Source organism: Eutrema salsugineum, unplaced genomic scaffold (assembly GCF_000478725.1).
Source record: "Eutrema salsugineum unplaced genomic scaffold, Eutsalg1_0 scaffold_3, whole genome shotgun sequence".
Taxonomy (NCBI): domain Eukaryota; kingdom Viridiplantae; phylum Streptophyta; class Magnoliopsida; order Brassicales; family Brassicaceae; genus Eutrema; species Eutrema salsugineum.
Genome location: NW_006256756.1, coordinates 536,283 through 563,668, shown reverse-complemented (window position 1 = coordinate 563,668; position 27,386 = coordinate 536,283). Strand labels below are relative to the sequence as shown.

The 27,386-nt window shown below is 35.6% G+C and overlaps 6 protein-coding genes across 7 annotated transcripts in view; 1 reads left to right on the top strand and 5 right to left on the bottom strand.

Moving 5' to 3' along the window:
* Window positions 1-441: 441 nt before the first annotated feature.
* Window positions 442-2,687, bottom strand: LOC18015065 (cruciferin CRU1). The gene is given in 5 exon segments (XM_024154312.1): window positions 442-1,011; window positions 1,291-1,565; window positions 1,568-1,739; window positions 1,835-2,256; window positions 2,384-2,687. Coding segments are annotated over 5 exon segments (1,578 nt in total). The 3' UTR covers window positions 442-606.
* Window positions 2,688-3,256: 569 nt separating this feature from the next.
* Window positions 3,257-5,252, bottom strand: LOC18015064 (probable protein S-acyltransferase 12). Of its 2 annotated transcripts, none has more exons than XM_006396266.2 (7): window positions 4,900-5,252; window positions 4,445-4,640; window positions 4,255-4,346; window positions 4,028-4,154; window positions 3,821-3,906; window positions 3,669-3,734; window positions 3,257-3,564 (listed from the first exon to the last, which is right to left on the bottom strand). In XM_006396266.2, the coding sequence occupies exons 1-7, from the start codon at window positions 5,086-5,088 to the stop codon at window positions 3,448-3,450; spliced, it is 873 nt and encodes a 290-aa protein (XP_006396329.1). In that variant the 5' UTR covers window positions 5,089-5,252; the 3' UTR covers window positions 3,257-3,447. The 2 variants fall into 2 exon arrangements, 1 of the variants encoding a protein (XP_006396329.1); XR_002898757.1 differs by having other exon boundaries at window positions 3,339-3,564; window positions 3,821-3,926.
* Window positions 5,253-5,513: 261 nt separating this feature from the next.
* Window positions 5,514-7,353, top strand: LOC18015125 (GRF1-interacting factor 3). Its single transcript, XM_006396265.2, has 5 exons — window positions 5,514-5,777; window positions 6,239-6,315; window positions 6,402-6,510; window positions 6,600-6,885; window positions 6,999-7,353. Exons 1-5 carry the CDS (start codon window positions 5,697-5,699, stop codon window positions 7,103-7,105), a joined length of 660 nt encoding a protein of 219 aa, XP_006396328.1. The 5' UTR covers window positions 5,514-5,696; the 3' UTR covers window positions 7,106-7,353.
* A 342-nt stretch (window positions 7,354-7,695) lies between these two features.
* Window positions 7,696-9,128, bottom strand: LOC18015124. The gene is made up of 3 exons (XM_006396264.2): window positions 8,985-9,128; window positions 8,169-8,272; window positions 7,696-8,077 (listed from the first exon to the last, which is right to left on the bottom strand). The coding sequence occupies exons 2-3, from the start codon at window positions 8,263-8,265 to the stop codon at window positions 7,932-7,934; spliced, it is 243 nt and encodes an 80-aa protein (XP_006396327.2). The 5' UTR covers window positions 8,266-8,272; window positions 8,985-9,128; the 3' UTR covers window positions 7,696-7,931.
* A 2,963-nt stretch (window positions 9,129-12,091) lies between these two features.
* Window positions 12,092-13,004, bottom strand: LOC18015123 (auxin-responsive protein SAUR32). Its single transcript, XM_006396263.2, has one exon. It carries the CDS (start codon window positions 12,785-12,787, stop codon window positions 12,377-12,379), a length of 411 nt encoding a protein of 136 aa, XP_006396326.1. The 5' UTR covers window positions 12,788-13,004; the 3' UTR covers window positions 12,092-12,376.
* A 13,555-nt stretch (window positions 13,005-26,559) lies between these two features.
* Window positions 26,560-27,386, bottom strand: part of LOC18015036 (extensin) — a 2,345-nt gene continuing 1,518 nt past the window's right edge. Inside the window, exon 2 of the mRNA XM_006396262.2 lies at window positions 26,560-27,370. Coding sequence (XP_006396325.2) covers window positions 26,581-27,370 — 790 coding nt within the window. The 3' untranslated portion in view covers window positions 26,560-26,580. The remainder of the gene's footprint in view (window positions 27,371-27,386) is intronic.

Below are 27,386 nucleotides of genomic sequence, written 5' to 3'. Positions count from 1 at the left end.
CAATAGGTATGTGTGAAATTTTGAAAGGGATTTGACCACAATTTTATTGTAAAGTTCATGAGTGAAATGCAAATATGAATATATGATACATTATAGTTATCTTAACGAAAATTTCGTATTATAATTTTAAGCATTTGTCTTCAAAGTTAAAACTAAAACTAATATTTTAAAATAAAATATAATGTATTCCGGTCGATTCGTTGCTTGTGCTGGTGATGTATCTGCTTAAAACTGCTGTCTACAGTGAACTAACCCGCGAGTCATAAACTGTTCGATCGACTCGAAGATTATTGGTGGTGCGAATCAACAACTCTAGCGACACGAAACTGCCATAACTCCAGCGGCTGTTCACTGACCGACCCTTGACGGCCATCGGGCTCATAGAGAGGATGAGTTGAAACAAAACAACTCATCACCAGAGAATGTAACTCTAAACTCCCCTTTTATTGATGAGAAAGGGTTACATACAAGTGACGTGCCGGTGTGTTCATCAGACACATATTTTACATATACGTTAAAAGCTTAGAGTGGGCATGATTACAACAAACTGACCATTACAATAGCAACCATGTCGCTACTTTATTAGTAAAAAGAAAACGTTTTAACTTAAGCCTCGACTATCTCCTCGATCAACTGCTGTTGCCCACCGCGCGCATGAGTCAAGGTGGTCTCAAGCGTGTTGAACTTGATCTTTCTAGCTTCCTCGAGAGGGATCTGGTAAGCATTGCTTATGACCGCTAGTGGGAATGCCCTCAAGGCCGAGGTTCGACCAGCCAAAGTGCTGATCATCGCGTTAGCGTTTGTCTTGAAAGAAATCCATTCGAAGTTGTTTCCGCGGGACTGGACAACGTATGCAAATCCTTGTGGGATGACCACAAGCTGTCCTTTCTGCACCTGCTGGTCCAACACGTTCTGTCCGTTGTCGTTCACCACTTGAATCCTCGCTTGTCCTCCAGTGCAGTACAAGATTTCGTTCGCGTTCATGTTGTATTTTGGAAGCACCATCGCATTCTGAAATAATGTTCGTTAGACCATGCTCGTCATTGTCACATACATATAGCTAGCCTACGGTTTTTATCTTTTCTGACAAGGAAAACTCAAATTATATATGAATTAAATACACAATTTAAATATTTTATTTTGATCTATAAGTAATATGGATATGACTTTTGCTTTTCTTAGTATATACAATAGGTGTATTTTGATTTAATACTTCTGATGAATAATTTTTAAAAATATATTTAGTAATATTCTTAATGTATGATCTATATTTATATTAATTGTACTTACACCCTGGATAATGCCACGGGTGGCGCTGAGCCTAACATACTGCAAGATGGGCAATGTCAAGCTGTTGACGCTGGTCACGCGACCGAGGTTGGGCTTGTACACGTCAGCACGGGCTGGGTCGTCAATGTTCTCGTGGGTCCTCATGCTGCAGATAGTCTCCTCGAGGCCGTTGTCTTGTGGGATTTGTGGTTGGCCACCTGGGTGTCTCCACTTCTCGCTCTCGTAGGACTGTCTAAGAGGCGGCCTCACAACCTGGAAAGGTCCCTTGACACGAAGATGTTTCCTCTGTTATCTTGTTGGTTCTGAAGCTGCTGAGCCAACCTAACGTCGATTTTCAATGCCTGAGCTAACACTTGAGGGTCGAAACCGCTCAGCATGTTCTGTTGTTGTTGTTGTTGCTGGGGACCACCAAAACCACCCTGTGGGTTGTTTCCGGCCAAACGGAACACCTATAGCACAGAATTACAAATGCAGAACTTGTATATTAGCTAAAATGATTTGGTAGATCTTCTAATTGTGAATGATTGTCGGTGTATATGATTACTCTAGGGTTGCGGTCGAGTTGGTTTTGGTAGTTGGCAATGTCGAGAAGTGAGATGATAACAAGTGGCTCGTTTCCGGTGTTGTAGATCCAATGGGCAGAGCCTGGGGTAATGGCAATGACGTCTCCATGTCGGACATGTTCCACCTTCTGGTGCATGTCACGGAACCCTTGTTGTCCTTGTTGTCCCTGTCCTTCCCATGGTTGTCCTTGTTGTCCCTGTCCTTCCCATGGTTGTCCTTGTTGTCCCTGTCCTTCCCATGGTTGTCCTTGTTGTCCCTGTCCTTCCCATGGTTGTCCTTGTTGTCCTTGCTGACCCTGTCCTTGTCCTTGCCATGGCTGTCCTTGTTGTTGTCCTTGCATAGGCTGCGAGTCCATGAAGGTCTCCGCACATCCAGGGACCACTCTTCCGCTAATACCCATTCCTATAATTTTATAGGAAAAAAAAAAGGAGAAAGAGAGATAAATATGGGGTCAGAAGATTGTCTTCATTAACGTGATATATACATATTTGATTGGAAAGGTTGTTATGTGAGTATGATAGATATGGACCTTGAACGACGTAAGAAATTTTGGGGGAGGTGAAGAAGGTAGGAAGGTAGAGACCGCCTTGTTCGATTACAAGACGAGAGACAGAGACACCAGCACATCGGAGCTGAGGATGGTTGTGATCCCAGTACTCGAGCTGACCAGCCTCGCTCTTGATAGTTTCGGTGGCCTGAAGAACGTCTAAGTTATCGAGGTTACACTCGTTCCCCAGCTGAGGAGGAACCCCTAGCGATTGCCTTGCGAGGCAGCCATTAAGGACGAGGAGAACCCCGAAAGTTGCGACGAGGAGATGAGAGAGCTTAACCATTTTCTTCTTTTTGTTTGTTGTGAGATATGGATGAAGAGAAACGGGGCTTAGAAGGAGTTTATATACTGTGGACTGAGCATGAAGGTTTGCGCCACGAAGGATTGAGTTTGCATGAAGTCGTGGGTCTATTGTTTTTACACGTCACTCTATGAGCTCAAGCAAGTGTCTCTTGATGTTCATGCGCGTAGCACTCTCTCCGCATACTCCAAACCACGACAAAATTCAAATGTATCTATCTCATTTTTGGGTTGATGTTATGAATACAGAGGAACTCTATAAGTTTTCCTTTATTATCGTCTTAAATTCATTTAAACATAACAATTGAATTCAAACGAGGCAGAGGAAACCCAAACCGACAAATCTTGCCGCCGTATTCGGAGAGCCTGTCGAGTTTCAGACCGGTAAGCTGCATAAGAAAATCTCCGGCTAACAGCAAGATAACGGCGAAGAAGAAAATGGTGGTAGGGTTGCAATAGTAGTACTCTAGTAGTCGTGAAGGCCAAGCTTCACAATCACAATACTTAAGCTTAACGGGCGTTAATAAATAAATCAGGTCAACGTCGTCGTATCTTGCTTATCCTTGATGAAAAATCCCGGAAAGTGAAATTAACAGAGTTTTGGTGGAGATCACACATTGAAAAGAATTTAATCACAAATCAAATTTTCACTATTACAACAATGTAATGTACTACCAGAAATACATTTTGAGAAGAGAGTTTTATACAAAGTTGCGACCATGTTTGATTGATTTTTGTTTCAATCAAGGGTCAATGTCAGAACGAGTCGGGAATTCAAGGCCTTGAAGTGAAGTTATGTTATCGAGATCATCTTTAGAGTACAATGGGAGGAGCCAAAACGCCTTCTTCTTCCCAAAAACCTTCACCACAAGAAAATGGCAACAAATGAAAAGAGTTTTTTTTATCAATTTAACTAAGATATTCTATGGAATAATGAAAACAAAAGGACCACAAGAAGCCTCACCTGCTCGAAGTTTTTCCTTTTTCCCAAGTCATATTTCCACCTGACTTCTCCATTTTTCTCATGAACCTAAAAGCCAAGACGATGATTCAGAGAAGAGAATCGCATGTTCAAGCTTTAGATTTTGTTTGTCGAAGCCAGCAAAATAGAGTTACCTCGACTGAAGTAGTGTTTGTCGAGAGAAGAGAGAGATGCATGACTACGAAACAGAGAAGGCTGAGAACGAATGCTAAGTTAAGAACTGCATCAAGGGGATAGAATCTGTAAGAAACATAAAGACGGAAAATGAGCAAAAAAAGAAAGCTAAGCACTTCCTGGGGAAAAGAAAGCAAGAAAAAGAACCGTTCTAGTTCTATACTCACCGAATGCCAGAACGAGGGAGGCCAGTTTACCCGGGGAGGAAGAATGTTTCATAGCTTGGCTGAAGAATTTGATGAAACTAGGAAGCAAGACTACAACGTCCAACATTGTCTCAAGAAACGTATAAAACTACAAATCGAAAAAACAACGAAGAAATCAGCAACATTGAGTAATCCACCCAAAACATTATTTCTCGAACCACAAGATTTTAATGGAAAGAGGTTTTTACCAGAAAAAGAAGGAAAAACTTGTAATTGCGGGCTCCAACACAATTGACAATCCAAACACAGTGATGATCCATCTTGAGAACACATCTTTGACCTGCATAAGGAAAACATAAACTGAGTAAAGCTTTCATTTTTATCACTAGAAACCATACATTAAGCAGAACATAGTATACAAATTGGGTTTTGCCTTACAAACAGAACAATGATGGCAACGAGGCGGCTTAACATTCCGGCATTTGGGACAGTAACCTAAAGAACTAAAAGCTCCCCGATCTGTCGAAGTACCCGCCTCCAAATTGTCACCCTCAAGTTCTCTTCTGAAATGCTCAGGAACAGAACCTGGGTCCGTAAATACTACTGTGAAGTAGCTCCACAACAGCATCATCAACTACAAGCAAGCATCATCTCATCAGAATATGTATCTAAGCTGGTTAATGGCTGATAAATTAATCGCAAAATTCGGAGCATTTGGGGATTAAGACCATTGCATTTCTCAATCTATTGACGACTACAGGTTTCATGCTACATTAAATAATTTTACAGTTTATGGTTAAGCAGAAAAACTCTAGAACTTCAATTACAGAGACGAAGCTGGAGCAACCTAATTTAAAACGATAAGACCTTTTTTTTTTTTGACTTGAAATTACCAGGAAATGGAAAACAAAGACGATTAAACAGGCGAGGGCTGAGAGAGCTCCATGGCCGCTTTCGATTAAGATCGGCCACCATGTGCTAACTATCACGGAGTAATAAGATACGGCGACGACGCCAGCGACGAGAAGGATCATGAAATAACCGAGGACTTTCAGACCGGAGCAGAACCGGAAAAGGTTCATCTCCAGCCGGGTCAAAGGGAAAATTGGGGCAGTTCTTCGGGTCCGAGACGGAAACAACCGTCGTAAGATATCCGGAGCCACGGTTAGTAGATTGCCCTTTCTATAGAGATCGGAGATTGCTTGAATCGGAGGACGACGGTTGATTCTATCGTCGTCGCTAAGAAGCTAGCTTAGAGTAACCTTCTTATTGATTCAGAAGTTTTCGTTATTTGTAATTTGTTTTAAAGGCCCATTATAGTCTTATTTTAGTGGGCCTGAATGAACGAACCGGCTCTCAAATGTGGTTTGGTTTTATCGTAGACCAGACGAAAAATCAAACAAAGCGCCACGTGTACAATTCGGTGGGGGAGGGAGACAAATTAATTTTTGGGGGACTTTTTTGTCTTAAGAGATTTCCGAAAAACCCCGTCGGCGAAATTCAAACGAAACAAAGTCTTAAATTTCAGGATAATCCAAAATATTCGTTGAATATTGCACCAGTGTGTTTTTGCATTCGGCGCTTACAACTTTATCACTTTGATTTTATTAGTTTTCCGTTTGGGAAGGTCTCGAATTGGGGAGAGACTTAGGGTTTCACTGTTTCAGTTGATTGTCGTGAATCAAAAAAGATGCAGCAATCTCCACAGATGATTCCGATGGTTCCTTCTTCATTTCCGCCGACCAACATCACCACCGAACAGATCCAAAAGGTTTTTACCTTACTGCTTCTCTTCTGTCTTTTTGGTTTTCAGTTGTTTTTTCTGTTTATGGTAGCGTTGAAATGGTTTGTGTGTTTCAGTGTTTTGATATAATTTAAATTATAGTCTGTTATTATGAAGTTCCCTTATTGAGTATGATTGAGCTGATTACGTGGGGGAGAGATAATATAGATTGGTATGTAATTGGTGATACTAGGAATTGTCTTAAAAATATTCTTTTTCGCTTTAAGTTTTTACTGGAATTAGAAATTTAAGTTTACTGTGGTTTTTGTTGTTGTTTATTGATATGAACCCATTTGCGATTAAAGACTCATTTCTTTTTTATAACTATGAGATTAAAAATGCTTTGTGGGTCTTGGAAGCTTAGAATCTGATTGTAAGAGGAGTAGATATTTCTGAAGCAGGCTTGGTTTTCATTTCTTTCTTGGTATCTTGTTTGTTGCTTCGTGCAGTATCTTGATGAGAACAAGAAGCTGATAATGGCGATCTTGGAAAATCAGAACCTTGGTAAACTTGCAGAATGTGCTCAGTAAGTGTAGGCAATGTTTAGATACAATCCCTTAGCTTTTCATTAATAAAGACAATCATCCTTGATTTGTTCGTTGTATCCCTCAGGTATCAAGCTCTTCTCCAGAAGAATTTGATGTATCTCGCAGCAATCGCTGATGCTCAACCTCAGCCACCAGCAGCTGCACCAACACCAGGAGCCATGACTCCCCAAACAGTCAGTAATTGCTGTTTTGATTTATAAAAACATATATTTGGAAATTTAACATTCCGGTTCATTACCGTTTTTGTGTATGATTACTGTAGATGGCTACGCATCCATCAGCAATGCAGCCACCGCCAAGCTACTTCATGCAGCAGCAGCAGCATCAACAAGCTTTGGGAATGGCTCAACCAATACCGCCCGGGCTTTTCCCTCCAAGAGGTCCGTTGCAATTTGGTACTCTGCATCAGCTTCAAGATCCGCAGCAACAGTTACATCAACAAGCTATGCAAGGGCACATGGGGATTAGACCAATGGCTTTCACTAATAACAGTGGACTGCAGCATTCGATGCACCACTCCTCTGGAACTGCTCTTGGCGCAAACAACGGTAAGCGAACCTGTCTCCTCTGTTTTCATGGGGTTCTTCAGCAGTTTCTGAACTTATTATCACATTTCCTTCTTTTAAATTACTGATGTTTCACATTCCTTCTCTACGAACAGCGGGTCTGAATGATGGTCGTGGTGGAGGTAAACAGGATGGGACCGATGTGAGCCAGAGTGGAGCTGATGGGCAAGGTGGCTCAGCCGCTAGACATGAAGAAAAATGAAATGGTAGAAAGAAACATTATGTTTTTGTTCATATTAATTAGGCTCTGTTTTTTTTTTTCTTTTTTTTTTTCCAGGATTTTATTTTCTTTCTCATTCACATGTTTGTTGTTGTATGATATTAGTTGCACCGGTTCGATTTGGTTAGGGATCGGTCTAGAATCGAGCTCAATTATTTGTTGTAGACCGATGATTATAAGGCTGGACATTAGTTAAGCCGCACCCGAACCGAGTTTGTTAAACCTTATTAAAAAGGATATTATCAATATTACTATTTTTTTTTGTGGGTGCTATTTTGAAAGAATTATTGGGATGAAACCAGGTCAACATAGAGAAACAACAACAAATTTAGGTTATGGTTCACTATATTATTCTGTTTACCTAAAACCAAACCAACTCGTCCAGAGCCAAAACCCATTTTTTTCTTAAAAACAAACTAAGGGACATAAATACTCGGGTTCAAATGACGAAAAACAGAAAAAAAATGCCTCGGTTCCAATTCCGTAAAAATATTCCAAACTATAGACAGGACAAAATTCAAACTTCTCTGCCTAAACCGGATGCATTTCCTTGAGCTACATGAAAGCAAAAATGAGAAATAGCTGTTGGCTCGATTTCATTTATCGTCAAAATCAACAAACATTACAGAAAGCAATGCATCTCGAAAAGCTTGGACTGAATAATGTGTATCCATCCCCACAAATTATTATTACTACAACCAGCTAGAGAAAATAGCCGGATCCTCAAAATCAAAGCAAAGGCCAACAAAAGCGCAAATATTGTAATGAATCCATAACGAATGAGAACGATGCACAGAAACAGAAACACTTATTCAGGGCGTGACTTGACGATGAAGTTCTGGCGACTGATAGGGTTCATCACGACTGGAGGACCAGCGGTTCTTGGCCATGCTTGTAATCTCTCTTCAGTCGCAGCCGACCATTCCTTGTTTAGAACAGTTCCTGGAGTAGTGCCTGAGTTTTGAAAAAAAAAAAACGATTTAGCGTATCTATAGATCATTGATAGCTAAGTTTATGTAGTTCTATTTTTCCAAATTAAACTTGCCTCCGAATAGCTTATTATCAGAAATGACTTTGTCACACACGTAGGCTACTACAGCAGATCCTGCAAGGGCACCGATTATGTACGTGGCTCTTGACATACTTAACCTGAAGTTATCATGTAAATCATTACCATCTCATGTATAGTAGAGAGATTAAACATAATCAACCAACAAAATTCATGTAGCAAGGAAATAAATAGAGTAGGAAGTCTATGGAATCTGCAAAAATGTAAAAGGCGAAACAGTGGATTCAAGCTTGTATATGTGTACGTATTATATATCACAATTTGTCAATTGATCAGATATAAGTTTGATTCGTTTATGGTAACAAGAGATAAAGCACATATCAGTTTAAAGCTACAGTACTAGGGAGATTGAAATGAAGTTTAATCAATCATAATCTAGCCAATGAATCTCATAAACCATTACAAAACTGAGCTCCTGAATTTAAAAAAACAAAAAAACAAACATCAGCTAGCTTATATATGACACAAATTGATTATAAAGCCACGAAAACATCTGGATAGCTAAACAATGGTGATTTCCGCATATAAACTTCGTTTCGTTCTTCTAATTCGCACAAAAATAACATACATATACACCGGCTCCTAAAAATGGTCCATTCAAAAATCGGCGCAGAGGCAGATCTATTGTTCAATATCGAGGAAACAAGATATAGATCTCGTGATAGAAAAAAAAAATCGAAACAAAAGGTAAACAAAATCACCCCGACGAATAACAACATCAAATTCATCAGATAGATCTGAGAGAATCGGTTTTATCACAGAAGAAGCATCGATTCGAGAAGAGTGATATACCTCAATCGATTCGCAGACGACGAAGCGAGAACACGGAGAGGCGTAGGAATTTTCGAGAAGAATCGTTCGTAGCGTTTAGGTGAGAGGAAAAGAAATAGCGACTTACGTATCTCGTAAAAGTTGAAAATGACCCAAATGAGGTTATCAATGTGGAATTCATCGATCGGGCCGTAATGTCCAACCTTGAGATTTAAGAGTTGATTTGAAGTTAGGCCTTGTATAATTGGGCCCAGATGAAACTTTCGTCAAGCCGGTATATATTCTGATTTTTTTTTAATCAACAAAGTTTCTGATTTTTGTAACGTAAAAATTATTAATCAACGAACAAGCTCTTTTACCCAAAAAAAAATCCAACGTTTATTAGTAGAAAAGATGAAAGAGAAAAAAAATTGGAGTCTCGCCGTCACGGGTCTTGTTAAAATTCATAACAAAAACATATTGTCGTTTATGTAAATCTTGAGTATTGTTGTAATAATTAGTGTTGAACTGTTGATAGAAATTAGTTTTGTCACATACTGATATCTCAATTTTTGTTATAATACACGGCTGAATAGATGATACTGTCACATACCGATATCTCAATTATTGTTATAATACACGGCTGAATAGATGATACTGTGATAACAGTGGTGGAGCTAGCCAAAATTTTTATAGAGATTAGTTTTAATTTATAATGTATTCTGAGCAAATTTTTTATAAAAATCATTAAGCTAATTTTTAATATTTCATTTATTTTTCTTTTAAAAAGTATAAATATATATATAATTTTTTTTTGAATTTCACATAGATCAATTGACTCCCTCCTAACAAACTGCCTCACTCACTGTGTGGTAAGCAATGTTCTTAGATCCAATCTAAACTCGCAATCGGACTAGTAAACCTGGTGATTCGATCACTAATACAGTTGGATCCTTGTGCTAAAATACGTGAATTATAAACCCGATAAAACCCAACAAGTAAAATATGTGTTAGGTACTTAGCTTTATGTTTCAAACCTATAGACATAACACCTTTTTTTTTTTTGAGAAAAGGGTTAATAGACATGAATCTTCAATTGATAGTTAAAAGACAAAAAAAAATATTTGAATAAACGTTTACTAATCAATGAAATGCCGGAAAAAAAAAAGTTTCAATGAATGTAATGAAAATAAGCGAAGAGAACATTACGATGAGAAGATTGAGACACAGATATTATTGGTACAGAATTTTATGCATTATTATTTTTTAGTAAATTATTCAAAAAAAAATGGCATACAAAATGGTCACGAAAATTTTGTTTGGCAAGCATGTGAAAGATATTTTAATTCACGGACAAAATAGGAATGTCTACTACATCTTGAAAAATAAATTTTGTATTTGGTAGTGACTGGCGTTTTGCTATTCTGGCCATACAAAAGGGTCAAAACCTCTAGTCCATTTCTCTCCACTTTCTTTATTCTTCAATCTATCGTTATTTTGCTTCTTCTTTTTTTTTTGTCGTAGAATCGTACAAACAATCAAGAAGAGAATATATAAACGAAATATATTTTCAAATATGTGTACCTGACTTAAATAAAGAAGAGAAGATCAAGGTATACTTAAAGTAGATATCGCTTTACTTGACTGCAAGTGTGTGATTTAAGTTGTTCTTACATGTGATAACAGTATGTTGTTTTTTTATGACCGTAAAGACTGAATCAGCACAAGTAAATAAAAAAATTATCCTTTCAATTTCATCTGATCATAATTTTCTTGAATTTTTGCTGTCTACGTTTTTCTTTGTAGATATAAAGAAACTTCCCTTTCACATATCTTTATCAAAGTAAGCATAACATAAAAGTTAATTATATTATAGTAGAGTCCGCGCTTCGCGCGGGTTTAGTTAATATTTGTGTTTGTATTTACTTTATGTGCTATATTTTAAAATATAATTTATTTGATATTTTTTTTCTTATTTTAATAGTTATTTTTTTATGTTTGCATTGTGTAACAATGTTTGTGTTTTGTTAGTTATTCTTATTATTGTTTTTATCTAAGATCAAATTTCTTTTAATTTTGCTATTATTTTTTTGTGTGCTTTTATATGTTGTCTATCATTGTGTGATTATAATTATTTTTATTAAATATTATTTTTATCTTTTTAATTTATAATTTGTGTGTTGTGCAAAATTTTATTTTTAATCTACTATTATTTATAACTGTTGAACAGTTAATTCATTATATGTATATTTTTTTTTATTTTTTTTATTTTTTTTCATTCTCTATGTTCATATTCTCATAGTTTGTTATCTTCATCTTATGTTCTCTTTTCTTATTTTTTTACGTATTTGTCTTCGTATTTTCTAAAATTTCTCTTCATTAGTTTCGTCTTCTTCTTCTTCTTGTTTTTTTTCAATTTTCTCTTCATGGTTTTTGACTTTTACATCTTCTTCTTTTTTTGATATTGTTTCGTCTTTATTTACATATTTTTTAATGTATTTTGATCTCTCTTATTTTTTCTATTTTTAATTCTTTGTCATCAACTTTTGATTTTTTTTAACTATCATCATTTTCTGTAACTCTTTTTTCAGTTTAATAATCTATATTGTAATAAAATCTATATAGTTTAATCCAGTTTTGTATTACAATTTTCTTTAATTATTAATTATACTAAATATATTAATAGTAGATATAAATATACAAATATTGAATGCATCTTTTAAATATGTTTTAAGGTTAAAATTTATGGATTTGCTGATGTAGATATTCTAGATGGAGAGAAAACTCTTCTATTATATAATAGATTTTAGGGTCTATATGTAAGAAAAAAAATGAGTTACCTCTTTATTCAAATGATTAATATATTGTAAAATAGTAGCCAAAGCTATCATCTAGATCATTTTGCTTAACCTCAGACCTAAGTTTCAGTATCTTCAATAGCTATGCAAAACTCGAATCGACAAGTTAATTAGAATAAACTATATCTAGTAAAAATAGATCAACATGACAATAACATTAATTAGATTATATTATAAATATGATGGTTTTTTATTATTTATTTAAATATGATGGTTTTTATTATCCTGTCAAGCTTACAGTTGAAACATATATAATTTCGAACAACAACAACAACAAGCCACACAATAAGATAAGATGAAATGAAGATCGATTTATTCACAATGAACAACAACACGATACATATGAATTAAAGAGGCCAAAACAAGATCATCAAACCAGCTGGCGTCCATGACTCAATTAGTATACTTGTTCGCCATCCAAATGGGAAAGTTTTCAAGATCACGAGTTCGAATACCGTACCGAACACCGGAGTTAAATTAAGGAACTACAGTAACTTAACATGTTCTGGTCTTCGGTCCGAGAAAATTATATATCTATTCAGAACTTCTTGGTTATATCATCATAAAATAAAATGATCAAACCTTAAAACACCGGATGAGATGGTTGTGGTTGTGATGATGATGGTGATGGTGGTGATGATCAAGAGTATTATAAATACCGAGGGATCTAGAGTTTTCTCGATCTATCAATCCTCGAACGTACCTAAACTCTTCGACGTGACAAGGGATCGTGATTGTCCCTTTTTGAGCGAACCCAAACTCTTCTTCAGCTTCTTTCAAGAGTTGTCCAAACAAAGGATGATTAAAATACAAAACGGGAATCACAAATCTCTCTTGCTCTTCTCCTTGTCCTACCTTCACTGCCAAACAGCCTTTTGGTACCTTTTCATGATCATGTTCATGATGATTATGATGGTGATGGTGATGATGATGATGGAGACGTGGGAAATGGAAGCTCCAGTGTATGAGTTTTTCTCCGTTACCCATTGGAATGAATATTACTATATTAGTATAGGTAGTATATATGGTTTAGTGTGTCTTCATGGTTTCTGTCTCTCCCATGTTTGTTTCTTTTCCCCAGAAAATGGTTTTTGTTTTTACTAGAAAGTGAAGGAAAATGGCCGGGCTTCTTGGAAGGTTGTAAGAGATGGACGATGAAGAAAATGTCGTATGTTTGTCATTTGTTTTGAAGACGAGAGTCTTTAATTGTTTTGAAGTAAAGATGATGTTGCTTGTATATATAGCAAAGATGGTGTGAATAATTTACTTTACTTTATCTTATATGTACTTAATTCGAATCCGTAATGATATAATTTTAAAAATCATATAGCCATTTTACTTTAGATTTAAGCACTCAAGAAAACTTTAATCTTACCCTATATGTATATTATGAGGTACTTTTTTTGTCTTTTCTGTTTTTGTCATCATTAAAACTTAAATGACAATCCAGCTAATCCCTAAATTAACGGAGATGAGGACACACACAATCGTGTGTATTTGTAAGTAATATGGGCATCTACTCCAGTTTATACGTGTATTTATTTAGTATTACCAAGAGACAAAAATGTTTTACAAGGTTAATCATGTTTTCGCATTCTATGTGAGTTCTTACTTCTTAGTTCTTACTTATTATATTTATTCAATACATTTAAGTATAAAAATTCTATGTTCTCTCTTCAAAAAAAAAAAAAAAAAATCTATGTTCTTTAAACTTTCCATAATAGCACAAATCTTATCTTATATATAAAACTTGGCCAATTCTCTCCAGTTGAGTGACACATCACCGCTGGAGAGAGCGCCACCTGTCATCTTCATATTTAATAAAATAATTAATTAATTGTATTTAAAACAAACACATTAAAACATATTAAAACATATTAAAACACATTAAAACACATTAAAAACATAAATAAATATTGATATATATTTATATTAGAATAAAATTCAAATTTAATTTAACTATATACAAACTTATAAATATTATATAATACAAAACATTTTAAATGTACAATTCTATTTTCTTTTTAAATGTTTTAAACTTCATTTATAAACTAAAAATATAATTAACTTTTAATGCAAGTGAAAAAAAATTATGAGACTAAATAAGTTAAAAAATTTCAAATAATCTTATATAAAAATTCAACTAATAAAATTGTAAAACACAAATCATATATAATAAACTATTAAAAAGATAAAAGTTATTAAAAATAATAGTAAAAAGAAAGATATCCACATAAAAATGTCATTTATGGTTTTTTTAAGTAATAAAAAAAGATGAAATCAATAAAATATATAACCAAAAAAAATTAAATATTAAATTAAAAAAATTAACAAATATTATATTATTACGATTTACAAGAATAAAAAGAATATAAAGATCGAAGAAAAAATGAAACTATTTAATACAACTGGTGTAAAGGAGATTACATATAATATATCATCAAGAAGAAATAAAAAAAATAAATATTTTAGACAAAAATATATTAATAATAAACTTAAAGTTCAATACAAATTATTTAAAATATAAATTCAAACAAGATCCGTGCATACGCGCGGATTCTCTCCTAGTAATAATAAAAATTCTAAACCGTTTCTAATGAGGAAAAAGTTAAGTTTAAATAATAAAAATATCAAACGCTAATACAATGTTTTAATTAGTTTTAATTTGTTTGGGTTAAATAAATGACACTACATAATTGTTTATGCTGCTTTCGAATTTTAAATATGGTTTGCTAGGTTTTTCTTTTGTTTATTGTAAGTCTATTTTATATTCGTGTGATGAAAAATCAAAAACTAAATTTTGTTTTATTCTGAAGAGATATCAATCGATGCACTGGACAACGAACAAAAAGATAAAGTGGTGGTTTAGTGGTATGAAAAATTAGATTCGTGCAAACCCGCGAAAAGTGATTTGGTGGGTATATTTAAATTGAAATTTCCACACACAAAAAACAATTTTTTTTAAAAAAAAATTCGTATTAATAAAAAATCAAAAGCTAGCGTTTGATTTAAATATTTGGATTCTTACACATGTAGCCTTTACCACAAAGTCTTTTCCACACCAATTTTTTTTTTGTGTATATCAATTTTTGCTAATAAATCTTTAATGGACCCAACAATATGATAACAATTATAACACATTAAGGAAAAGTGAAAATTCCAATGGAATTGGTGGCGTCAACTTCAATATTGATATATTTTCTATTTAAAAATGTTTAAAGAGACACTTTTTAATTGTCACATGGAAGTACGTATCATTTGTACAAAGAAGCCACAACCTCATAGATTGTTGGAATATCTAACGGAGAATTATTACAATTTTTAATTATAAAGGATATTCCCACTTGATATATTTTTCCCCCCGAAATTCCCACTTGAAATTAAATATTTTATTATGCCAAAAAGTAGTGCTTCATTTTATCCCCAGAAAAAGGTGTGATATTTTTGTTCACCTGTCCAACAAATAAAAAATGGGCCGTAGATGCAGGCCTGATGCTTTCAACATAATAGGCTGGTCACTTGTGGGCTGTACTACGGCTACATTTTTTCTTTTTAAAAGAGTTGTTCGGCAAATTCGTTTTTTTAAATTACCAAAAGTAAAAAAGAAAATGTTTGTTTAATGGTGTAATTAAGTTACAACTTACAACTTACAAACTTACATTCACATTACTTTCAACCAACGTAAATATTCAAAAATGCGAAAGCAGTCAATCCGATCGATATCAAAAATAGCAACTTTTTCGTTGCAATCACTTCCAACGATCTAAAATAGTATAAGCGAAACTAGAGTAACTCTTTCACCATTTCGAGGGAGACAACAAATTTTTAGTTAACGACGCTCAACTCCTATCTTCAGCGACAATCTCTTTACTTATATCACTTTGTAACTTCTAAAGTGATTGAACCCAACTAATTCATACATGATTGAAGCAGATCTTATCCTTGTTTTTCTTTTTTCTTTTCAAAATCTAAAACCGTGACATTTGCATTCCTCGATGACAAACGCAAAATTTTGGTTCAAAGCAACATCCAATATCAGCACATTTGCATTTATGTTATGCAGGAAGTCGCGGTTAAATTATTGAGAGAAGATGTCACATCTCAATAAATACAAGGAAAAGGCGTGACATGAAAAATAAAGCACTTTTCACAAAGCAAAAACAAGACTTTTCAATCTCTTTTTGCTATTTTTCCCAATAGTCAAAAACTTCATTTTCCGGTGAACTATATTTAGTAGTTAAAACACGAGTAGATAATTATATGACAAATATTTTAATTGAAAAATAATTTGATTTTAGGTAGCAATGATCGAAATACTCGTTTCTCTCACAGAATCTTGTAATTCTGTTACTATTAAAAACTAACATAACAACTGATGGCCGGGTTTTAGCGTATATGATATATGTCAAAATTTAGGTTCCCTTTGACATGCTGTGTACTTTTTATATATTTTTACATAGCATGTTAATCAAGATGCGACATATTTTATTATAAACAAAAGATAGAATAATGCTTGGTTAACGACGAGCTAAAAATTAGTTGCGAGAAAGTAACTTTATTTTTCTCACAAAAATATATGGATAAATAACATGTGGTTATCTCTACTCTAAACCCACATAATCTCTTCAGTGAAACCGATTGTCTTCTCATCTTATAAGTCCGCCTCAACATTGTTATGCTTTTTAGATTTGATTTTCTTTGTAGAGGTTTTTATTCTTCAGAAAAGCTTTTTGTATAATTAATTAATGTATAGTATTTTCCGAAACTTTTTCAATCTTTTTTTTTTTTTTATCTTATTATGTATAAATCGGATATGTCATCTATAGGATAAGACCTTGGGACATGGCATCCCTTGTCCCCCTACTAAACCGGCCCTGCACCTCATCCATTATCTATCAATACGAATACTCAAAGAATTGGACCAAATATATTATTCTCACTTAAGCGATTCGGTCATTTAACTAATTAATTCATATAGATAGAGATGCACCGTGATTTTTTTTAATGGACTACATTGCTCAGATCTGTTTAACAAGTGATATTGTCACCTTTGCAAGATCTTTAATGAGCACGGGAGTTCAACTCCACCTCCCTATAAAAAGGTTTGAAAAAGCTCCATTGACCAGAAAAAAAAAAAAGAAACTGAATATATTTTGTAGTTTGATTTGTGGAGTATATGTTTTTTTTTATTATAAAAGCAATAGACACACAATGTAAGACACGTATAAACATCGAAAGGAGGAAATTATAATCATTGGATCAAATCTGCATAGAGAGCTAATAGAAAAGGGAGAGTTAAGAGACAATGTCCTACACACATACACAGACGACAAGGAAATAATCTAATTATGTTTTGTAGTTTCCGGTGATTTAAGGCAATAAGATGTTGAGAGGAATGAAGCCTGGTCCGACGATTCCATAGATATACCTACATATTGTAATATCGCATCTACGATATTATACGTATGCATATGATGATATCCTCGATCCAAACAACATTCCCCTCAACGGAAATAGCCTCTTCAATTCACAATAAAAAATATCTTAGAGGATTTGTATATTTATGGGGAGAGAAAGTGATAAAGGATATATGTAGAGAGAGAGAAAGAGATGATGTTGATGAATGATGGTGTTATGATGACGGAATGATGAGGAGGAGGAGATGGGCTTTTAAGAAGACTGAAACACAGCGTCATTCCAAAACCCTAGCTTGATTTTTTTTTTCATTAAGAAATATTGTATTTATATTTATTTGTAAATATCGACATAATTAAATCGTAGAGGACAGACAGGTTGTAATTGGAGGATTTGGATATGATGCGAAGAAAGTAAAATTCAACACAATTATATATTTATTATATTTATTCAAATATCATATTTACAGAAGTTTGCCAAACATCTAACACTACACTATTATTAATCTTTCACTACAAAAAAAAAGTGTTGATAGCATCAAATAAATTATATCAGAAAAATAATTGATACTAATTAGAGTCATTTATTTACAAGTGACATAAATGATACAGTATTAACATCAGGTAATACAAATGATGTTATTATTAGTTTATATGGCATCGATTGCATAAAACTGATACTAATTTATTTTAAATCACATCACTTGAACAATATTGATACAAAACCAAATTTTACATCATTAGATAATTGATGTATATATTAGCATCACTTGAATAAAATAATGCAAATTTTGTAGCAATTAAAAAGTGATGCCAACAAAGAACTGAATTAAACAATTAATATATTTAATTTAATTTGGTCAAAATTTATCTGTCCCACATGGGTTAGGAGAACTTGAGAGGAGAGAATTGCTCCTCTATAAAATAAACTCATCATTGTTAATAATCGTATGATTTTATTAATTTCAACCAAAATCTTCGACATAAAAAAATATTTTTAATAATAATTCTAGTTAATTATTGTATAAGAGTTCACAAAATATATTTATATAATAAAAAAACAAAAGGGATTTTATATAAATTTTAAAAATAAATTAAAATTTATACCAAAATAGTTTTTTAACATCAATTATTTATAATTGATACAAATATTAATATCATTTATAATAACTGATGTAAAATTTCATATCACTTAAAACAATTGACATATATTAATATCAATTATTCTAATTGATGTAAATATTTTAAATATTTACATCAGTTATTAATGAACTGATATAAAGTATTTGCATCACCACTTTCAGAATCATTTTTTTAAATGATGTAAAAATTTTTTACATCAGTTATAAATAATACAAATAAATAAAATAAATGATGTATTATGATGTTTTTTTGTAGTGTTTTATCAGTTTATGAAACTATTTAATCAATCCTTTGTTAGCTGAAACTTATTTTAAAGTTTGTCAGAAGAATAATGTATCACGTATTCCTACACCTCTTAATACATAACCATGCATGCATACTAATGAAACGTTTTCCTTATATAATCCACTGGTTTTAAATTTGGTGTGACCAATTGATAATTAAACATATATATATATATATATATATATATAGAGAGAGAGAGAGAGAGAGAGAGAGAGAGAGATCTTATTTATACCTAAACCATTCTTCATGGAACCAATTGAGAAAAAGGCGAAGCATATAGTATATGGAATTGAGAAAACTTTAACAAAAAAATGGAACTGAGAAATACTAATAAAGAAGGCTAGAGAAAGTCGTCAGAGTAGTAGTTGGATAAATTGATAGTTCTCAACTTCTCATGAGAATGACCAGTTGTAGAAAACATATTTATTTTTGTTTTACTTTTTAGGTACACTGCCAAGTTCCCACTTTATCAGTCATGCACGTTTCAATAATTAAATTAACTTGCGTAATTATCACAAATACAAATTTAAATTAGACAGTGGTATGACTGAGAAGCATTTTGATTTGTTAATTTTCATTCTAATCAAAATACCTTTCAAGAAAAAGGTGTATATTTGATAGTTAATAATGATACATCATGATTACAAGCTCATAAATATATGATAGTTTGTAGAATCAGGTCTAAGCTAATTGGAAGTATTAGTGGAAAAGTGACTTTAACGGGAAGACATTACTCTTGTTTCTTTATGGCATGGGGTATTTTTTCCACTTTGAACTTCACGCCACTGTCTACAACCATAGATGTTCCCAATAATTTTTGTTTAAATACTCCAATTTTGAAGAAATAATTAATGATAACTAATTCAAAATGGGAATATAAATACAGATGTTTATATATGCATGCAGATAGTCTGGCGACGACTTCGTTTTCATGACATTGTAATTAGGGAAGTAATAAATACAAAAAGGATGCTGTCAAGTTTTGAGGCATGTCTGTCTCTACGCTCTTCAGTATATACTAGTATTGATTAATACCTTTTTTTTCTCTCCTGGTTTCAAGTGTTTCTTTAAAAAAAAAAAAACAAAATCCTGACTTCCAGTGTTTGTAATTTTGTATCGTCCTTATCTGTGTGTTTTAATTAGTGTTCGTATCGTTGCAAATTGCAATTGTAATCCATATAGTTTCAGTTATATTCTTATATATTTATCAATGAAGCTAAGTGTCGTAATACATTTCATTAGCAATTTTTCTCTTCACAAATAGCCCCGTTTATTTATAATGAAAAAAGGCTGATAATTTGAATTTTGTAGGTTTTATTTTCCGGTCTTCTTCACGTCAGTGTAAAATGTTAGATTCTGCGCTTCTAAAAATAACTATATAGGTTTGTATATTGTGCACATCATGGGAATTTGTATTCTGATTTGACCTTTTGTTTGACTGTACCAGTTTGACCAACATCTGTTTATATACCATAGCAAAATACTTGGAGTATAAGTTTTGAAGATCATAGCATAAGAATCAAATAGTTGAAAAAAATAAAAATCATAGAGATATAAGAAAAGTAAATTTTTAACGGAAGTGTCTAAAATTGTTTATATATATATATATATATATATAGGATCCATCATCCATAACAGAACAACAAAATTCACCTATATTATAAATTAAAGTCTAGTTTTGTTTTTGTTAAAAATATTAATATACAATAGAATTCATATTATATTTTTTTAAGTATTATATATTGAGCTGGCCCAAAATGATGCACTCTTTATGTCTCATGGTCAATAAGGACAAGGCAATAACAACTTCTTTAATCTACACGAACAATTACATTTATACGGATGGTTCCTATCAAAAAAATTCCTGTCAATTAAGACATTAAATAGCGCAAACAGTATCAAAAATTTTAATGTTGTGGAAACGTTTATGTTTTCACCTTAATTATGCTTCACTGTTCCGACTATACCAAACAAATTATCATCAGGGACGAACCAAGATTCAGAAACATAAATGAAATCAATCCAAAAGTAATTAGACCACTATTATCGCAAAAACTCATATGAGTTTCTTATGTAATACTCCACGACAAAACCCGATGCTTCCGGTAATTATTAGGCTAAATTCTATATATCTTTAGAATATTGTATTTCCTTATCTTACGGATGATACCAAAACCCTTAATTCTGTGTACTATATATATTCTCCCCCATTCATTCAATAAAATCAAGCAATTCTCATTACTTTAACATGGTATTAGAGCAGTATTGATCCAAAGATCTTAATCGCCCTTACCTAAGTCGATTTTTTTTCCTTCTTCGATCTCTACAGAATCTCTGCAGATATCTCTGCTATCTTCTTCTGTGTTCTCTGCAACTTTGTCTGCGACCTCCGCAAACACTTCCGCGATCTCCGCACATCTTTCTCATACAAAGCTATGACAAATAACGAAGAGTCAACACCGACCTCCGGTGCGTCAACAACAACGTCGAACTCAGAAACTACCATAACAAGTTCGCCATATTATCTTCATCCATCAGATCATCCTCATCATGTCCTTACTCCAATTCTTCTCACCGGTGATAATTATGAACGTTGGGCTAAATTGGCAAAGAACAACCTCCGTGCTAAGCAAAAGCTAGGTTTTATTGATGAAATCCTGCAACAACCAGCTTCAACATCACCAGACTACAACAAGTGGGCCACTGTAAACTCGATGTTGATCGGCTGGTTATATGCTAGCATTGATCCCAAAATACACCAAGCCATCTCAGTTGTCGACAGCGCTCTCGTGATGTGGGAAAACCTCAAAACTCGTTTTTCTGCTGGGAATGCACCACGAGTTCACCAGCTCAAGTCTGATCTTGTGGGTTGTCAACAAAACGGACAAGATGTGGCGACTTACTTCGGAAAAATCAAAGTTATGTGGGATGATTTAGATGATTATGAGCCTGCGATTGGATGCTGTTGTAACAATTCCAGCTGCGAGATTCTTCTCCAACACAATAAAAGACGTGATCATGAACGGATTCATCAATTTTTGATGGGTTTAGACGGGTCTCGTTTTGGCACCACCAGAACAAATCTGTTGGGTCGCTTAACTCGCGAGAAAGATTTAAGTTTGGATCAGATATACTCTGAACTTGTCTCCGAGGAACGACATCTCACGGTATCTCGAAGCAAGGAAGAACGTCTTGATGCTGTCAGTTTCGCGGTACAGAATGGAGTCAATGCTATCGCTGCTGCAACAAAGACACGTAACAATCTTCTCTGTACGCATTGTGGTCGTACAAATCACACCGTCGACACTTGTTTTCTTCTTCATGGCTACCCTAAAGGTTGGGGTGACAGTTCCACAGGTAGAGGCCGTGGACATGGTGCAGGTCGTGGTCGAGGACGAGGACGAAGTGCTCCGCCTAGAGCAAACAACGCCGTCACTACCACAGAAGCAGAGTACCCGTCCATTCCAGGCGTAAGCAAAGAGACGTGGTCCGCCATCGTAAATCTTCTCAAACCACAAAGCTCACCCTCCGAAAAGCTTTCTGGTAAGAACACTAATGTTGATTTTCTTCTCGATTCCGGAGCATCACACCATATGACAGGTGATGTAGAGTTACTCTCGGATGTACATGATATCCCTCAGAGCATTATCGTGTTGCCAAACGGCAAACACTCTTACGCCACCAAGGAAGGATCACTTCACCTTGGAGATGATAAGACACTCACTCACGTTCTCTTTGTCCCTGACTTGTCATGCACACTACTGTCATTGGCACGTTTGTTACGAGAACTCTCTTGTTTTGCAATATTCATTGACAAATTTTGCGTGATACAGGACCGTTCTTCGAAGATGCCGATTGGAGCAGGTGAGGAAGAGAATGGGGTTTATCAGTTTTGCGGTATTGTTCCAGCTAGAGCATACAAGACTACAACGACAAACTTTGTGGCTTTGTGGCATCAAAGATTGGGCATCCTGGAAAGAAAGCTTTATCCTCTTGTTTTATCTACTTTAGACGATTTTGAGACAAGTAGTTATGATTTTGATGGTTTTTGTGACATTTGCATTCAAGCAAAACATAGTCGTGATTCTTTTGCTGAAAGTTCTAATAAGGCTACGGGTTGTTTCTCTCTAATACATTGTGATGTTTGGGGTCCTTATCGTACACCATCTTCTTCTGGAGCTCATTATATTTTGACCATTGTCGATGATCACTCAAGGGCTGTGTGGACACATCTTTTACTCGCAAAAAGTGAGGTTGCCCCTGTCTTAAAGAACTTTATGGCAATGACTGAACGACAATTCGGAAAAACTGTGAAAACTGTTCGAAGCGACAATGGTACAGAATTTATGTGTCTCAAACACTATTTTGCTGAACATGGAATCTCTCACCAGACCTCCTGCGTTGGGACACCTCAGCAAAATGGGCGAGCTGAGCGTTAGCATCGCCATATCCTCAACATGGCTCGTGCTCTTCTCTTTCAAGGTCATCTACCTATCAAGTTTTGGGGAGAGAGTATTCTCACTGCTGCTTATCTCATAAACAGAACTCCTACTCTTCTCCTAAATGGGAAGTCACCATACCAAATTCTTCACAAGTCTCTTCCGCCGTACTCTCATCTTCGTGTTTTTGGAAGCCTTTGCTTTGCCAAACGACAGACAGCTAGAACCGATAAGTTTGAATCTCGGAGTGGGAAGTGCGTTTTTGTTGGTTATCCTCTCGGTCAGAAAGGTTGGCGAGTCTTCGACTTGGAAACCAGCGAGTTCTTTGTCTCCCGTGATGTCATCTTTCATGAGACGTCATTTCCCTTTGCACCTTCGTATGCTCCCTCTTCGACTCTGGAACCTATTCCTCTCTCGCCACAGATCAAACTTATTGATGATCATGAAGCTATTTCCTCGGTCGGCATTATAAACGACAGGGGGAGTAGTGAGAAAGGAGCTATACATTCTTCTCATATTCTGGAATCTCCTTCAACTCCTGATGTGTATGTTCCAGACTCCTCTCTGCATTCTGAAGCTGTCGTAGACACCACACAACCATCATTAGTCGAAATTGAAACAGAGCAACTAGGCCGCGGTATGCGTCAGAAGTTTCCTTCTACGCGTCTCACTCCTTTCGTCACCTACTCTGCTCAACGCGCGATAAACCCTGTTCTCGAACTCATCTCTGCCTCCTCCAACTCGGTCTCTTCAGGTACGTGTCTTTATCCGATTGCAAATTTTGTCTCTTGTGAACGCTTTTCATATAAGCACACAGCATTTTTGGCGGCCATCACTCAGGGTATAGAACCAATTCACTACAAAGATGCTGTGCAACACAAAGTCTGGCGTGACAGTATGCAGACCGAATATGATGCACTCGGAGAAAACAAAACATTCTCTTTCACAAAACTTCCTCCAGGAAAGAAAGCTGTTGCCTCTAAATGGGTATATCAAATAAAATATATGGCGGATGGGTCTATTGAAAGACATAAAGCTCGGTTGGTTATTATGGGGAATCATCAAAAAGAAGGCATTGATTATGATGAAACATTTGCACCAGTGGTAAAGATGAACACCGTCCGTATATTACTAGAACTTTCTGCTGCGAAAAAATTGGGAACTTCATCAAATGGATGTTCACAATGCTTTTCTTCATGGAGATTTAGAAGAAGAGGTTTACATGAAACCTCCTCCGGATTTTGCACCGTCTGATCCTTCTCTGGTTTGCAAGTTGCATAAATCTCTCTATGGTTTGCGTCAAGCACCTAGGTGCTGGTTTTCGAAGCTCTCCAAAGCTCTACTTGCCTATGGTTTTTTACAATGCTGGAAAGACCACTCTCTGTTCACTCGAGTTCGCGGCTCTACTGTCCTTCATATTCCCGTTTATGTTGATGATTTAGTCATCATTGGCAATGATTCTGAGATTGTTACTCAGTTCAAGAACTATCTCAGCACATGTTTTCGTATGAAAGATTTGGGTGCTCTCAAATATTTCTTGGGCATCGAAGTAGCTCGAAGTGCAGAAGGTATCTATCTTTCTCAACGCAAGTATTGCCTAGACATCATCAATGAGTGTGGACTCATGGGATCTCGTCCTGCTGACACGCCGATGGAACAAAATCATCGCCTTGCTCTTGATCGTGGCCCATTGTTTGAGTATCCATCGCACTATAGACGTCTTGTCGGCAGGCTGGTTTATTTGGCTCACACTCGTCCGGAACTGTGCTATTCTCTTCACACACTTGCTCAGTTTATGCAGACACCAAGACAAGCTCATTGGAATGCAGCTTTGCGAGTTGTTCGATATCTTAAAGGTTGTCCCGGTCAAGGTGTTTTACTCTCGTCTACCTCCAGTCTCAACATCACTGCCTATTGCGACTCTGATTGGTCATCATGTCCTCTTTCTCGACGTTCCCTCAGTAGCTACGTCGTTCTCCTTGGTGACTCACCGGTATCTTGGAAAACAAAGAAGCATGATCGCGTATCCAGGTCTTCCACAGAAGCCGAATATCGCTCCATGGCTTTAGCTGTTCAAGAACTCTTATGGCTTAAAGAGCTACTTTTATCTCTCGGCATTCAACATACAGTTCCTATGCGGCTTGTTTTGACAGTAAATCTGCTCTCCAGCTTGCGGCAAACCCAGTCTTCCGTGAGCGCACGAAGCATGTCGAAAATGACTGTCATTTCATACGAGATGAAATCATAGCGGGAAATATCGTCACTACTCACGTCAATACAACGGAGCAACTAGCCGATCTTCTCACTAAAGCACTTGGCAAACAACAATTTAAATATTTGCTTGGCAAGATGGGCGTTTGTGACCTCCACGTTCCATCTTGAGGGGGAGTATTAGGATATATTCTATATATCTCTAGAATATTGTATTTCCTTATCTCACGGGTGATACCAAAACCCTTAACTCTGTGTACTATATATATTCTCCCCCATTCATTCAATAAGATCAAGCAATTCTCTTCACTTTAACAGTAATAGTTCTGGAACTTCAACAATCTGATACCAATGCTTCCGTATCAGAGTCTTTTTGACATATTTTGACTTTGATTTTCTCCTTTCTGAAATCAAACTTCTACTTCTTGCCTCCAATTCCGCAAAAGCGAGTTCCGACAACAAAAGATAAAAAGAAACTAACATCTCTTTTACATAAGGTTGTGCAAAAATCCCACTTTCATCTAGTTTTGGTTGATATGGTTTCATCGTCTTATGTTTCTGGTTAACGGCTACAGTTTTATATATCATGACCAAAATTCCGGGATCCCATATACGGCAATTTTGAGAAGATGGATTGGTTGTATCGACAACAACAATCCAACACATAAACCGATCAAACCGGAAAGAAACTCTACATAAGAGAGAGAAAACGGTTACCCATTGGAACCGACTACGCTTGAACGAAACCAGGGACCATCGCTGTGTAACATCATCGGTTACAATGATATACCACCATAGGTGTCGCATGAAGAAACCCCGTGTAGTATAACCGCTGATATCGTCAATGATCCACTATCACATTAAAAAAAAACACAATCATCTAATAATTTGCTAGATGTTGTAGATGACACTCCAAATTTCCAAAAAGTGATGGAATTCAAATTGGACAAACACTTAGAAATCTAACCCAAACGTAAAAAGAGGAAGATATACATACATAGATACATAAATATATAATAAAAACAGGGGCACAGTGCCGACACTCGAGATGCGTTGGCCACCAGCCAGAATCAGTGGCTAAAGATTCTTCAGAAACCGTTTTTTGTTTATCGCCTAAAGCGTCGTCCACTTTAATCTAGTGTGGTTAATCATATAAATATTTAATGAGAAAAAATATAAGTCCAGAGTAAAGGTTCAATGGGCGGGATTTAATTTCATATAGCGATGCATTATAGGTGAGAAAGGCCCATTTTGTTCTTAACCGGTACAGAGTTTTCCCAAGATTTTATTAAAACAGCGCTGAAGAAAAATCACAAGTTTGATCATAATCGATGGTCAAGTGGACGCCTGGCTCATGATCGATGGAAGATGAATCGAGCGAGAGAGAAGCGTTAATCCCTTGGACATTACTGTTAATGAACATCATCGTCGTCATCATCGGCACTGAATTATTAATGTCTGACCAAATCGCGCTTCCCCTGTGTTGCTTAACTCTCCCCGTGATTTCCTCTTTCGGATCGTCATTCTCACCCGGAATCTCCATGAGCTTGGCGTCCGGTTTTTCTGGAATGTGATTTTGATCTTTGTTATGATGTTGTGAATTATGAGATTCGGTGTTTGTGGGTTTCGGAGAATGAGATTCGATTGGGTTAGGTTTAATTTGGGAGTTCGGAGGAGGCGGAAGCTGTGATTGTGACGTCAGAGCCGTTGGAGATGGTGGCGGCATAAGTGATTGAGATTGGATATTATCAGTAGCTTTCGGCGATAACGATGATGATGGTGGTGGTGATGTTTGAGATCTGGATTTTTGGCCAGATACAGGCAATGGCGGTGTTGATGTAGGTTCATCTATAGATTTTGATGGTGGTGGTGGCGAAATCGGCGGCGAGGGAGGAGGTGCCTGGTACCCAGTTTCTTCAATAGATTTAGACGGCGGAAGCGGTTGTAGCTGGGAATCTTCAGTAGCGTCTAGCGTTGACGGTGGTGTTTTGGCTTCTCGTGGCGGTTGAGATGTACGAGACTCCGACAATGATGGTGGCGAAGGAAGCGATGAGTGGAACCCAGTTTCATCATTGGATTAGACGGCGGAAGCGG